At 51.1% G+C, this 13,700-nt stretch overlaps 1 protein-coding gene across 1 annotated transcript; it reads left to right on the plus strand.

Annotated features, from left to right (window-relative positions):
* Nucleotides 1-1,477: 1,477 nt before the first annotated feature.
* Nucleotides 1,478-11,758, plus strand: LOC145361239 (C-type lectin domain family 10 member A-like). Its single transcript, XM_080216873.1, has 6 exons — nt 1,478-1,649; nt 4,613-4,723; nt 5,017-5,181; nt 5,893-6,044; nt 9,673-9,785; nt 11,224-11,758. The coding sequence occupies exons 1-6, from the start codon at nt 1,478-1,480 to the stop codon at nt 11,405-11,407; spliced, it is 897 nt and encodes a 298-aa protein (XP_080072999.1). The 3' UTR covers nt 11,408-11,758.
* Nucleotides 11,759-13,700: the final 1,942 nt, after the last annotated feature.

Genomic DNA, 13,700 nt, shown 5'->3' on the forward strand with positions numbered 1-13,700 from the left:
GTTTAAATATTTAATCCACTATTAATATGTTTTACCATCAAATAACCTCCATTTAATATCATTAATCTTTTTAAATAATCTATTGTTAATGTATCTAATTCGCAATTACTCATCTCTCGATATTCAGTTAATCTGATTATCATTTGGAATTGTTTGTCACCAATCTGTTTAAATATTAAATAATACAGCACTATATTTAATCAATTTTCATGTTCTATCAGTAATCTGTTTTAATGTTGAATAAATCCAAATATCACTAATCTGTCTAAATATTTAATAATCCTATCAATACATCCAATAATTCATCTTAATTATCCTTCTCAATCTGTTTAAAGATTAAATGTAGAATCAAATTATCACTAATTGTTTCAGATATTAAATATCCAGCATTAATATCTAATTCTTAATTATTCTTCCTAATCTGTTTAAAGATTAAATATATAATCAAATTATCACTAATTGTTTAAATTATTCAATAATCCAGCATTAATACCGAATTCTTAATCATTTTTCCCAATCTGTCTAAATATGAAATACATCTACGATTAATATATCGCATTGTCACTTACTTTAAACGATAGATCACTAAGATTATTAAATAACGCAGCATCGAGATCTAATTATCAATTAATGTTAATTATCTTTCACTATTTAATTACTAGCCATCTAATATTACACAACTTCAATATATCATTCACTCATCGAATTTTGAATTAATCTCAATCCATCTCTAATCTATTTGAATATTAAATAATCTCCTTAATCGATCAACAACATACCTGATTATTAATTCATCTTAAACAATCACTAATCTGTTGATGCATGAAATAATCTTATCAATTTTAGAAACATTAATCAGTCTTATTATATCTATTGTTAAATTTTAATGTATCATTTTACATCATCTTAACCATCTAAACTTTGATTCCTGAAGGGTGGGTACTGAGGGAGTGCCACAGTCTATAATTAAAAGCATTAATTAATCTCAATTAAATATCACCTTAATTTCCCCAGTATTTATTATTCAAAGCTCTAATGATTATTTAACCTATGCAGTCACTAATCCAGGCACTAACTAATCTCAATATCGATTGTTAATCCATCTAATTGTCAGATAATTTTACTTATCTCATATTTTCCAATCCCGATTTGGGATTGGAATTCATGCAAAGCCACTGTTTAAATTCTGAATCCATTCTCAAATCTCAAAGAATGAATTGTCAATGTCAGACGCAAATTTAAAGCAGCGGTTTTGTTGAATTTAATTCCAAAACAACCGCAAAAGTTATTGTTTTTCACGTGTGGATAAACCGAGAGGTCAATCCTTGGACATTTGGTCAGGTAGCTCACATTGTTCCTTGTTGCTGAAGATTAGGGAAGGAGGTGAGAGTTGGAAGGGGTGCTGAGTCAGTGAAACACGCCTTTCTGATTTGTCTGTGCTCATTAGTTGAGGGAGAGGAGGGCCGGGGGTGGGGGAATGAGGGGAGCTAAAGGTTCGCCCAGGCATGCTGGGCGGAGAGAAGTAGATGATGAGCGGGTGACAGGCAGGGATAGGGATTCCCCTGATTATGACGAAGATAACGACTTGCCCGACCTCGTCATGGATATTGAGGATGACGTCTTTGACGAGCGTGACGAGAATGTGGAAGGTGAGTATGAGCGTCCGGAATTCCTGCCTGGGATTGGCTCCATTGTCCTTTCCCTCGCTCCCCTTCTCTGGGCACCATTTTGTATCCCTGACTTTGTGACACGGTGGCACAGTGGTTAGCACTGATGTCTCGCAGCTCCAGGGAGCCGGGTTCAATACCGGCCTTGGGTCACTGTCTGTACGGAGTTTGCACGTTCATCCACAGGTCTGCTTGGGTTTCCTCCAAATGCTCCAGTTTCCTCCCATGGTCCAAAGCTGTGCAGGTTAGGTTGATTGGCCATGTTAAATTGCCCCTTCGTGTCAGGGGGATTAGCTGGGTAAATGCGTAGTGTTACGGGGAAAGGGTCTGGGTTGAATTGTGGTTGGTGCAGATTCGATTGCCTCCCTATACACGGTAGGGATTCCGTGGGTGGATTTTCCATCTGCATTCGCCCCAAAATTGGAAAATCCCTGCCTTCCATGGTCAACCATTCTCCCACTACAGTTCCCAAGGATAATGATTCTAAGACTCTAAATCCTACTGTCACAAAACCTATCTTTGATGTTTCTATAGATATAGCACTTGGGGCAAATCGATGGGGAAAAAGCAGGATTTGACTATCGAGTTGGATGATCAGCCATCATCGCGGTGAATGGGGCAGCAGGCTCAAAGGGCCAGATGGCCTCTGCCTGCTCCGATCCTCGACGTTTTAATGACATCCCCAATTTGGATCACTCCAAAATTAGTGGCTCAATCTTTGGAATCCCCTTCACTGAGGGAGTGCCGCACTGTCAGAGGGTCAGTGCTGAGGGAGTGCCGCACTGTCAGAGGGTCAGTGCTGAGGGAGTGCCGCACTGTCAGAGGGTCAGTGCTGAGGGAGTGCCGCACTGTCAGGGGGTCAGTGCTGAGGGAGCGCCGCACTGTCAGAGGGTCAGTGCTGAGGGAGTGCTGCACTGTCAGAGGGTCAGTGCTGAGGGAGTGCCGCACTGTCAGAGGGTCAGTGCTGAGGGGGTGCCGCACTGTCAGACGGTCAGTGCTGAGGGAGTGCCGCACTGTCAGAGGGTCAGTGCTGAGGGAGTGCCACACTGTCAGAGGGTCAGTGCTGAGGGAGTGCCGCACTGTCAGAGGGTCAGTGCCGAGGGGGTGCCGCACTGTCAGAGGGTCAGTGCCGAGGGGGTGCCGCACTGTCAGAGGGTCAGTGCCGAGGGGGTGCCGCACTGTCAGAGGGTCAGTGCCGAGGGGGTGCCGCACTGTCAGAGGGTCAGTGCCGAGGGAGCGCCGCCCTCTCAGAGGGTCAGTGCCGAGGGAGTGCCGCCCTGTCAGAGGGTCAGTGCTGAGGGAGTGCCGCACTGTCAGAGGGTCAGTGCTGAGGGGGTGCCGCCCTGTCAGAGGGTCAGTGCTGAGGGAGTGCCGCACTGTCAGAGGGTCAGTGCTGAGGGAGTGCCGCACTGTCAGAGGGTCAGTGCTGAGGGAGTGCCGCACTGTCAGAGGGTCAGTACTGAGGGAGTGCCGCACTGTCAGAGGGTCAGCGCTGAGGGAGCGCCGCACTGTCAGAGGGTCAGTGCTGAGGGAGTGCTGCACTGTCAGAGGGTCAGTGCTGAGGGAGCGCCGCACTGTCAGAGGGTCAGTGCTGAGGGAGTGCCGCACTGTCAGAGGGTCAGTGCTGAGGGAGTGCCGCACTGTCAGAGGGTCAGTGCTGAGGGAGTGCCGCACTGTCAGAGGGTCAGTGCTGAGGGAGTGCCGCCCTGTCAGAGGGTCAGTGCTGAGGGAGCGCCGCACTGTCAGAGGGTCAGTGCTGAGGGAGCGCCGCACTGTCAGAGGGTCAGTGCTGAGGGAGCGCCGCACTGTCAGAGGGTCAGTGCTGAGGGAGTGCCGCACTGCCAGAGGGTCAGTGCTGAGGGAGTGCCGCCCTGTCAGAGGGTCAGTGCTGAGGGGGTGCCGCACTGTCAACGGTGCTATTTCTCAAGTGAGTCTTTGACCCAAGGGCAGTATTGGCCTTCGCATGTGGAGATGAAATATGTCACAGCCATTATTGAACATTGAGGGGGGCAGTGGGGTGGAGACGCTCCTCCCCACTGTCCCTGGGGAGAACATTCATTCCCCAAACAGCAGCCCAATGAAAACAGGTGACCTGGGCCATCACTTTCATGCTGTGTGTGGGATCTTGCTGTGCCCAGATAGGCCAAGAAGCTTCCTAGACCGCAGCAGTGAGGACGTTACAGATTTTGGATTGAGTGAGTGCGATCTGGGTTGGTGCAACACAGAAGTCTCACAGCACCAGGTCAAAGTCCAGCAGGTTTCTTTGTTAACAAACGCCACAAGCTTTTGGAGCGCTGCTTCTTCGTCAGGTGAGTGGGGACTTCTGATCACAAACAGGGCGTACAAAGGCACACACAGTTTACAGAATACTGATTAGCATGCGAGTCTTTACAGCTAATCAAGACTTACCCGAAGACATTCTCCAAGGCGGCCTTCACGACACACGACAGCGCAGAGTCGCTGAGCAGAGACTGACAGCCAAGTTCCGCTCACACGAGGATGGCCTCAGCCAGGATCTTGGGTTCATATCACACTATCTGTAACCCCCATGACTTGCCTGGACTTGCAAAACCGCACTAACTGTCCTGTCTGGAGACAATACACATCTCTTTAACCTGTGCTTAAAGCTCTCTCCACTCACATTGCCTGCACCTTTAAGTCTTGATTAGCTGTAAAGACTTGCATTCTAATCAGTATTCTGTAAACTGTGTGTGCCTTTAGATGCCCTGTTTGTGACCAGAACTCCCCACTCACCTGACAAAGAAGCAGTGCTCCAAAAGCTAGCGGCGTTTGTTACCAAATAAACCTGTTGGACTTTAACCTGGTGTTGTGAGACTTCTTACTGTGTTTACCCCAGTCCAACGATGGTGTCTCCACATCATTGGAGCTACTTGACAGGGAAATATAATTTGTCTGCTTCACTCTCTCTCTCTCTCACACATCAGGAGCTTCAGTTGGTTACAAGAAGACCCGCATTATGTTCATGGCATTGGCAATCGTAGGTTTGGTCGCTTGCCTGGTCCTCCTTTCTCTGGTGGCGTACTTTGCCGCAACGTGTAAGTACAATGCCTGCTGTATTTGGGGGCAAGAGGGTGTCATAGTGACTTGGAGAACTGGGTTCGTGTCCAATAAGAGAGAATCTAATTATCCCTTAACATTCAAAGGCGTTAGCAGAAGTTTGACCAGGGTGATACCAGAAATGGGAGGGTGTGCATATCAGGAAATATGCGCGCGCATACATGATTGCACGTATGTTGGGGGGGTGGGTTAAGATCCGTGCCTCATGCCACTGGGAGATAAGATCAACCGCTGACTGATTTCTGTCTCCCCTTCTCTCACTCTCTGCCAGACGCAGGAGCCACAGAGGAATTGCAAATCGCCCGGGACAGTCTGCAGAACACGACGGAAAGTTTCCTGAAGCTCCAGCAGGAGGCCAAGCTGAAGGAGCATTTGGATTGTACCCGTTTCAAGAACACCACCGAGCACTGGCTACATCTGTTCTGCGAGAAGTACGGTGAGCGTGTGACCAAGTCGCTGCTGACGAGGAGGGGTGAGGGAGGCGGAGAGGATGAGTCCCATTCAGCTCCCTTTTGTTTCTCCCTGCCCCCCTGTCCCCCCAATAACCCAACCACCCCTCCCAAACCTGTTGTACAGGGTCAGGAGGAAGCCCTGGGGCTTGAAGTTTAGGGACATAGAGCAAGGAGATTATGTTGACCTTATACAAGACACTAGTTAGACCTCAGCTGGAACATTGTGTACAGTTCTGGGTGCCACACTACAGGAAGGATATGAGCCCATTGGAGAGAGCGCAGAAGAGGATTACAAGACCAGTTCCAGGGATGAGAAACTTCAGTGGTGAGGATAGATTGGAGTGGTTGGGACTGTGCCCCTTGGGGAGAAGGCGACTGAGAGGAGATTCGATAGAGATGTTCAAAATCATGAGGGGGCTGGACAAGTAGAGAGGGAGAAACTGTTCCCCCCTCGTAACAGGATCGAGAATGAGAGGGACACAGATTTAAAGCGATTTACAAAAGAAGCAAATGCGATGGGAGGTAAATCTCTTTCACACAGCGAGTGACTGGGGGCTGGAATGTTCCGCCTGGGAAGTGTGGTGGAGGCGAGTTCAATCGAGGCCTTCGAGAGGGAATTAGATGATTATTGGCAACGTCAGCCTGTCTTCCTGATCCTTTCCACTTTCTCTTCCCAACCCCCGCGCCCGATGCAGAATGTCCCTCGCGGATCTGTGATCCTGGCTGGCTGCTCTACTCTCGAAGCTGCTTTCTGTTCACCAACACCAGGCTGGCCTGGAAACCGAGCAAGGAGCTATGCACCAGCAAGCAAGCTCACCTGGCCATTGCAAACCATGACCAGATCCATGTATGTAACTCCAGTCGGTATGTCCGAACAAGTATATAGCTCAGATGCTGAGAAAGTGGGATAATTATTGAATTTAACCATGTACTGTTCAATAAGATAGAGCTAACGGATTCTCGTTTACAAAATAAATGTCCCCTGCGGTTTTGTTTTGGAATAAAGGTGGGTTTAGGTAAACAGGGTCATGTGAGAATGTAGTTAATGGGAGGGGAGCTTGGTCTGTAGTAGAGAGAGGGAAAAAACCAGCTTTTTTTCCCCTTTTGCTCGAGTCAGGGGACCAAAACTGTGCATAGCACTTAAATCCGTAAGATAAGTTCATAAGATATCGGAGCAGAATGAGGCCTTTTGCCCATCGAGTCCGCTCCGCCATTCGATCATGGCTGATGTGCTCCTCATCCCCGTTTTCCTGCCTTCTCCCCTTCAACCAATAACCAATTAAAAATCTAACTTCTCCTTAAATTTACTCCCTGTCCCAGCATCCACCGCACTTTGGGGGAGTGAATTCCACAGATTCACAACCCTTTGGGAGAAGTAGTTTCTCCTCAACTCTGTTTTAAATTTGCTGTCCCTTATCCTAAGGCTTCTCGTCTTGAAATGTCCCACTAGAGGAAGTATCCACTCCACGCCTACTTCTGTCACCTTGTCATCCTCAAATTTGATCTCTTACTTCATTCTTCTAAATTGCAGGGAGTATGGGCGTAAACTGTTCAATCTCTCTTAACATGACAAACCCTTCATCTCTGGATTCAATCTAGTGAAGACTTTTATCTTGTGTCTACCCTGCCCCTCCTCTTCTCTGAACTGTGGATGACACACCATCTGACATTTACCCCTGGTAAAAGGTGACTCCCTTAGATTTTGTGGAACTAGGAGCGGGGTAGGCCACTTGGCCCATCGAGCCCTGCTCTGCCATTCAGTGGGATCACAGCTGATCTGACTGTAACCTCAAACCTACATTCCCATCTCACCTCCCTCCCCTGATAATCTTTCACCCCCACTGTTAATCAAGAATCTATCAAGCTCCGAGTTCAGATTATCCAAAGACTCTGCTCCCTTTTGAAAGCTTCCAGAGGTTGTAAACTCCCTGTTCAACAGAGGCATCTCTGGTGCATTAACCATAGTCACATCAGGGTAGAACTCTCTTTCTCCTAGGAATCTTGGATTTCTCTCTCTCTCCCTCCCTCACTTTCCCCCTCTCTCTCTGTGAGGGTGGAATTTTACAGCCTCGCTCGTCCAAAAATCCCACCCGAGGTCAACTTTCCACAGCCCGCCCCTCCAATTCCTGTGGTGAGCGGGACGGTAACATTCTGACCTCTATGTCTCTCGCTCTAACTCTGTCTCCCCGGCTTGGCTATGCCAGAAATTCAACTCTCTGTTAATCCATTCCTTCACTTACCGCAGGTTTCAGCTGTCTTTGGGAGCCCCAGCATTTCAAACAAAGACAAGAGAGAGAGATATTCCCTTCATTCCTGCTAACTCAGAATTGTTAAACCAAATGTATGAACTGAGAGCCATGGCCAGCATGCTAAATTGCCCTTTAGTATCCAAAGATGTGTAGGTTAGGTGAATTGGCCATGCTAAATTGCCCTTTAGTATCCAAAGATGTGCAGGTTAGGTGGATTGGCCATGCTAAATTGCCCTTTAGTATCCAAAGATGTGCAGGTTAGGTGGATTGGCCATGCTAAATTGCCCTTTAATATCAAAGATGTGCAGGTTAGGTGGATTGGCCGTGCTAAATTGCCCTTTAATATCCAAAGATGTGCAGGTTAGGTGGATTGGCCATGCTAAATTGCTCCTTAGTATCCAAAGATGTGCAGGTTAGGTGGATTGGCCATGCTAAATTCCCCTTAGCGTCCAAAGATGTGCAGGTTAGGTGGATTGGCCATGCTAAGTTGCTCCTTAGTATCCAAAGATGTGCGGGTTAGGTGGATTGGCCATGCTAAATTCCCCTTAGCGTCCAAAGATGTGCAGGTTAGGTGGATTGGCCATGCTAAATTGCTCCTTAGTATCCAAAGATGTGCGGGTTAGGTGGATTGGCTATGCTAAGTTGTCCCTTAGTATCCAAAATGTGCAGGGTAGGTGAATGGTCTAGTTGGACCAATGAGCGGCGCAGTCTTGGAGGGCCGAAGGGCCTGTTTCCTGTGCTGTACTGTCCTTTGTTCGGCCCGACAATTAACTTTTCCCCTCCATTGTTGATCTCCAAATCAACTTGGTCACATGATCATTTACTGGCATCCAGCAAATTCATGAAGGGACCATCCATGTAAACTATTGAGTTTATCCCCTCAGATGCCATCACAAACCTCTCCTGGACCCCATGCCGTAAACAGTTCTCTCTCTCTCAGGAGTTGTCCCGCTTCCTTTCAAATCTGCTGTGACCGATGTTATCGGATTATTCGATTTTATTGAATCTTATAAGAACATAAGAAATAGGAGCAGGAGTAGGCCATCTGGCCCTTCGAGCCTGCCCCGCCATTCAATAAGATCATGGCTGATCTGTCGTGGCTCAGTTCCACATTCCCGCCCTCTCCCCATAACCCTTAATCCCCTTGCCTATCAAAAACCCATCAACCCGCGTCTTAAATATATTTAGCGAGGCAGCCTCCACCACTTCAACGGGCAGAGAATTCCAGAGATTCACCACCCTTTGAGTGAAGAAGTTCCTCCTCAACTCCGTTCTAAACCGCCCCCCTTTATCTTGAGGCTGTGCCCCCTAGTCCTACTGTCTTTTTTGAGCGGGAAGAGTCTCTCCACCTCTATCCTATCCATCCCATTCATCATCTTATACGTCTCAATGAGATCTCCCCTCATTCTTCTAAACTCTAACGAGTACAAGCCCAGTTTATTCAGCCTCTCCTCATAGCTCAACCCCCTCAACTCCGGTATCAGCCTAGTAAACCTCCTCTGCACTCCCTCCAAGGCCAAAATATCCTTGCGTAAGTACGGCAACCAAAACTGCACACAGTACTCCAGCTGCGGCCTCACCAATGCCCTATACAGCCGCAGCAAGACCTCCCTACTTTTATATTCACTTTTATACTTTTATATTTTATAGAATCCTACGGTGCAGAAGGAGGCCATTCGGCCCATTGAGTCTGCACTGACCACAATCAAACCCAGGCCCCATCCCCATAAACCCATGCATTTACCCTTGTTAGTCGCCCTGACACTAAGGGGCAATTTAGCAAGGCCAATCCACCCAACCACCCTGTCTTTTGGACTGGGGGGAGGAAACCTGTGCACCCGGAGGAAACCCACGCAGACACGGGGGAGAATGTGCAAACTCCACACAGACAGTGACCCAAGAGAGGAATTGAATCTGGGTCCCTGATGCTGTGAGGCAGCAGTGCTAACCGCTGAGCTGCCCCTAATCTCTGGTAGAATCCATAGAATCCCCACAGTGCAGAAGGAGGCCATTTGGCCCATCGAGCCTGCACTGACCCAGGCCCTATCCCCTTAACCCCACCTTGGCTTACCTCCACCCTTTACCGTCTCAACTCCGTCCTTCCTTTCCCTTACATCCCGGGAATGAGTTGCGTCCGCTCCTGTCATTCTCCCTTATTGCTGCCCCTTTGACCCAAATGTGACCTTTACCCCCTTGCCCACTAACGATTCCATTCTGCTTCGACAGAACTTCCTGTCTGAAAATGCGAAGGATAAAACCTATTGGATAGGAATGACCGACTTGGTGGTTGAAGGCAACTGGATTTGGGTGGACGGGACAAAGGTCAGGGACGGGATCACGTGAGTAACAGTGTGTGTGTGTCAAGGGTCAGGGTGACAGCACCCGAACCCCCAGGAGGGAGGGAGGGGGGAGATGGGACTGACTGAGTGGTCACTGGAGGAGGAGATGAGCTGAGGGTCTGAGGCTACACTGCAGGATGAGGTTCGGGGCAAGAGAGCAGGGGGGTTGTTGAGGCTGAGTGCGGCGGGGTGGGGGTGTCTGAGGCCGAGTGCGGGGGTGGGGGTGGGGTCTGAGGCTGCATGCAGGGCGGTGGCGGGGGAAGAGGATCTGAGGCAGAGGGTGGGGGGGAGGGTGAGGGGGGGGTTAGGGAGATGTTGAGGCAGTTGAAAGTGAGGGCGTGAGGCAGAGGGTCAGATGGAATTGAGGGTCAGGTGCTGGGTCTGGTAAGCTGTCCCACCCCACCCTGCTTCCACCTCTCGCCACTGCACCACCCCCTCCTCTTCCACCACCCACCTCCCCCCTTCCACCCCCCCCACTGCCACAGCCCCATCATTGCTGTGCCCGCCACCACCCCAGGTGCCACCCCTCATCCCTGCCACTTCCTCTGGCACCCTCTGTGGCTCCCTCCCCCCCGCAGTCATGATGTGGAGATGCCGGTGTGGGACTGGGGGTAAACACAGTAAGAAGTCTGACAACACCAGGTTTAAGTCCAACCGATTTATTTGATAGTAAACTCACAAGCTTTTGGTGTTTGTCCCGAACAACTAACCTGCTATTCAAGCCTTAGAGATGCTGACACTGTGAGTGGAAAGAGCATTAGGCATAGGTTACAGATAGTGCGACGTGAACCCAAAATCCCTGTTGAGACCGTCCTTGTGTGTGGAACTTGACTTCAGCGCTCATGGGCATTTGGCCTCTGATCTTCGGGTCAGCGTTCTCCAAGTTGGCCTTCACGACACACGACAGCGCAGAGTCGCTGAGCAGAGACTGATAGCCAAGTTCTGCACACATGAGGACGGCCTCAACAGGGATCTTGGGTTCATGTCGCTCTATCTGTAACCCCCGTGACTTGCCTGGGTTTGCAAAACCTCACTTACTGTCCTGTCTGGAGACAATACACATCTCTTTAACCTGTGCTAACGCTCTTTCCACTCACATTGTCGGCCTCTTTAGGACTTGAATAGCAGGTTAGTTGGAAAGACTCGCATTCTAATCTATAATCTGTAAACTGTCTGTGCTGTTATACGCTCTGTCTGAGGCCAGAACTCTCCATTCACCTGACAAAGGGAGAAACCCCGAAAGCTTGTGAGTTTACTATCAAATAAATCGGTTGGACGGAAATCTGGTGTTGTCAGACTTCTTACTGTGCTCCCCCCCCCGCCAGTGCCAGCCCCCCGCACTCCCAGGGTGCTCCCAACCCCCCCTCCCCCCCGCCACCTGCTGCCCATCCGTGTCTCACCGCCGCTCCCTGTTTCCTCTTCGACTGTTCCCCGGCAGGTTCTGGGGAGCAGGGCAGCCCGATAATGCCTGGAACCGGACCCGCCAGGCATCGGAGAACTGTGGAGTGATACGGCAGCGACACTGGTACGACGAGGGCTGTGACGCCAAGTTCCCGGCCATCTGCCAGAAGAAGGCCATTCGCCTCCACCTGATCTTCCAGCGGATGATGCAGCTGCGCTGAGGGAGCGTCGGGATGGAGTCCATTCACCCGCTCCTCCTGCTGTTCTTCATCTCTGCGTATCGGGGGAGGTGAAGGGACACTTTCTACATCCGTTGTTACGTTGATTGTGTTCTGTTTGTTTCTGGAGAGGGCAGTGAGGAAGGAGGTGATGATCGCGGGAGGTGTTACCCAAATGCAGAGAGGGGCAACGCACAAAGTCCGGTCAGCACAGGGCACCCCCGGGTGATTCTCCGGGATGGATCTGCATTCCCGATTATACCCGTCCTGGGAATTGTAACCCGGGAACTTCCAGGCTGGTGAGAGTTTTTCCTTAGCCAGAGAGAGCGGGCTCCATCTCTCAGCTCCCCTTGCCCTCAGTCCAGTGTCCCAGCCGTCCCCCCAATTATAACCCGGGAGGGGACCCTGGAACGGGCCACTTGGCAAATGGACAGCCCCTCTGGGGGCGGGCGATGTGACATCCTTAAAGGAAAGTTGTGCATTGAGATCAAAATACTTTTCGCCCATTTATACATACTCAACGACCGTGAGTAACCAACAGCTATTTCCGTAATCCAGCGCAATTGAAACGTTAAGAAACGTCACCAGATATTGACATCTGTTGTGAGTCAATCACCAGGAAACATCGCGCCAGCCCGCAACCCTCCCCAGCCACCACCAGCCACCCCACCATTCCTGGGAGACCCCTGACCTGATGGTTCACTCTCAAGGGAGACCCCCACGCGTATTAGAGAAGGGCAGACTCTGATGATCTCTCGAACACACAATTTCAATTCTGGCTAGGTGTGTCAATGGCGAGTTCTTCCATCTCCAGGTTTAACCTCAGTGGGTCCCCCAGGACATCTGCTCATGTTGTTCAGGTGTTAATTGGTTGCAATAAAGATATGCTATTTGTTCTATCCAATTGTCTCGCTGTTCGTACCGCACAGAGGGAGGCGCTGCACTGACAGAGGGTCAGTGCTGAGGGAGTGCCGCACTGTCAGAGGGTCAGTGCTGAGGGAGTGCCGCACCGACAGAGGGTCAGTGCTGAGGGAGTGCCGCACTGTCAGAGGGTCAGTGCTGAGGGAGTGCCGCACCGACAGAGGGTCAGTGCTGAGGGAGTGCCGCACTGTCAGAGGGTCAGTGCTGAGGGAGTGCCGCACCGACAGAGGGTCAGTGCTGAGGGAGTGCTGCACCGACAAAGGGTCAGTGCTGAGGGAGTGCCGCACTGTCAGAGGGTCAGTGCTGAGGGAGTGCCGCACTGTCAGAGGGTCAGTGCTGAGGGAGTGCCGCACTGTCAGAGGGTCAGTGCTGAGGGAGTGCCGCACTGTCAGAGGGTCAGTGCTGAGGGAGTGCCACACTGTCAGAGGGTCAGTACTGAGGGAGTGCCGCACTGTCAGAGGGTCAGTGCTGAGGGAGCGCCGCACCGACAGAGGGTCAGTGCTGAGGGAGTGCCGCACTGTCAGAGGGTCAGTGCTGAGGGAGTGCCGCACTGTCAGAGGGTCAGTGCTGAGGGAGTGCCGCACTGTCAGAGGGTCAGTGCTGAGGGAGCGCCACACTGTCAGAGGGTCAGTACTGAGGGAGTGCCGCCCTGTCAGAGGGACAGTGCTGAGGGAGTGCCGCACTGTCAGAGGGTCAGTGCTGAGGGAGCGCCACACTGTCAGAGGGTCAGTGCTGAGGGAGTGCCGCACTGTCAGAGGGTCAGTGCTGAGGGAGTGCCGCACTGTCAGAGGGTCAGTGCTGAGGGAGCGCCGCACCGACAGAGGGTCAGTGCTGAGGGAGTGCCGCACTGTCAGAGGGTCAGTGCTGAGGGAGTGCCGCACTGTCAGAGGGTCAGTGCTGAGGGAGCGCCGCACCGACAGAGGGTCAGTGCTGAGGGAGTGCCGCACTGTCAGAGGGTCAGTGCTGAGGGAGTGCCGCACTGTCAGAGGGTCAGTGCTGAGGGAGTGCCGCACTGTCAGAGGGTCAGTGCTGAGGGAGTGCCGCACTGTCAGAGGGTCAGTGCTGAGGGAGCGCCGCACTGTCAGAAGGTCAGTGCTGAGGGAGCACCGCCCTGTCAGAGGGTCAGTGCTGAGGGAGTGCCGCACTGTCAGAGGGTCAGTGCTGAGGGAGTGCCGCACTGTCAGAGGGTCAGTGCTGAGGGAGCGCCGCACTGTCAGAGGGTCAGTGCTGAGGGAGCGCCGCACTGACAGAGGGTCAGTGCTGAGGGAGTGCCGCACTGACAGAGGGTCGGCGCAGAGGGGGGGTGCGCCGCACTGACAGAGATACCTACTGCCCCTGGGTGAAGATAATGCACTCTAATCACATTGATGGAAAT

This window comes from Carcharhinus amblyrhynchos, chromosome 34 (assembly GCF_965287045.1).
Source record: "Carcharhinus amblyrhynchos chromosome 34, sCarAmb.v2.hapA, whole genome shotgun sequence".
In the NCBI taxonomy this organism is placed as follows: Eukaryota; Metazoa; Chordata; class Chondrichthyes; order Carcharhiniformes; family Carcharhinidae; genus Carcharhinus; species Carcharhinus amblyrhynchos.

What these genes read in the sequence shown, in the direction of transcription:
- LOC145361239 (XM_080216873.1), top strand. Translation starts at nt 1,478, where the DNA reads ATGAGGGGAGCTAAAGGTTCGCCCAGGCATGCTGGGCGGAGAGAAGTA. An exon ending in GCGTGACGAGAATGTGGAAG is followed by an intron (nt 1,650 to 4,612) that starts GTGAGTATGAGC and finishes CTCACACATCAG; the next exon opens with GAGCTTCAGTTGGTTACAAG. An exon ending in CAAACCATGACCAGATCCAT is followed by an intron (nt 6,045 to 9,672) that starts GTATGTAACTCC and finishes CTGCTTCGACAG; the next exon opens with AACTTCCTGTCTGAAAATGC.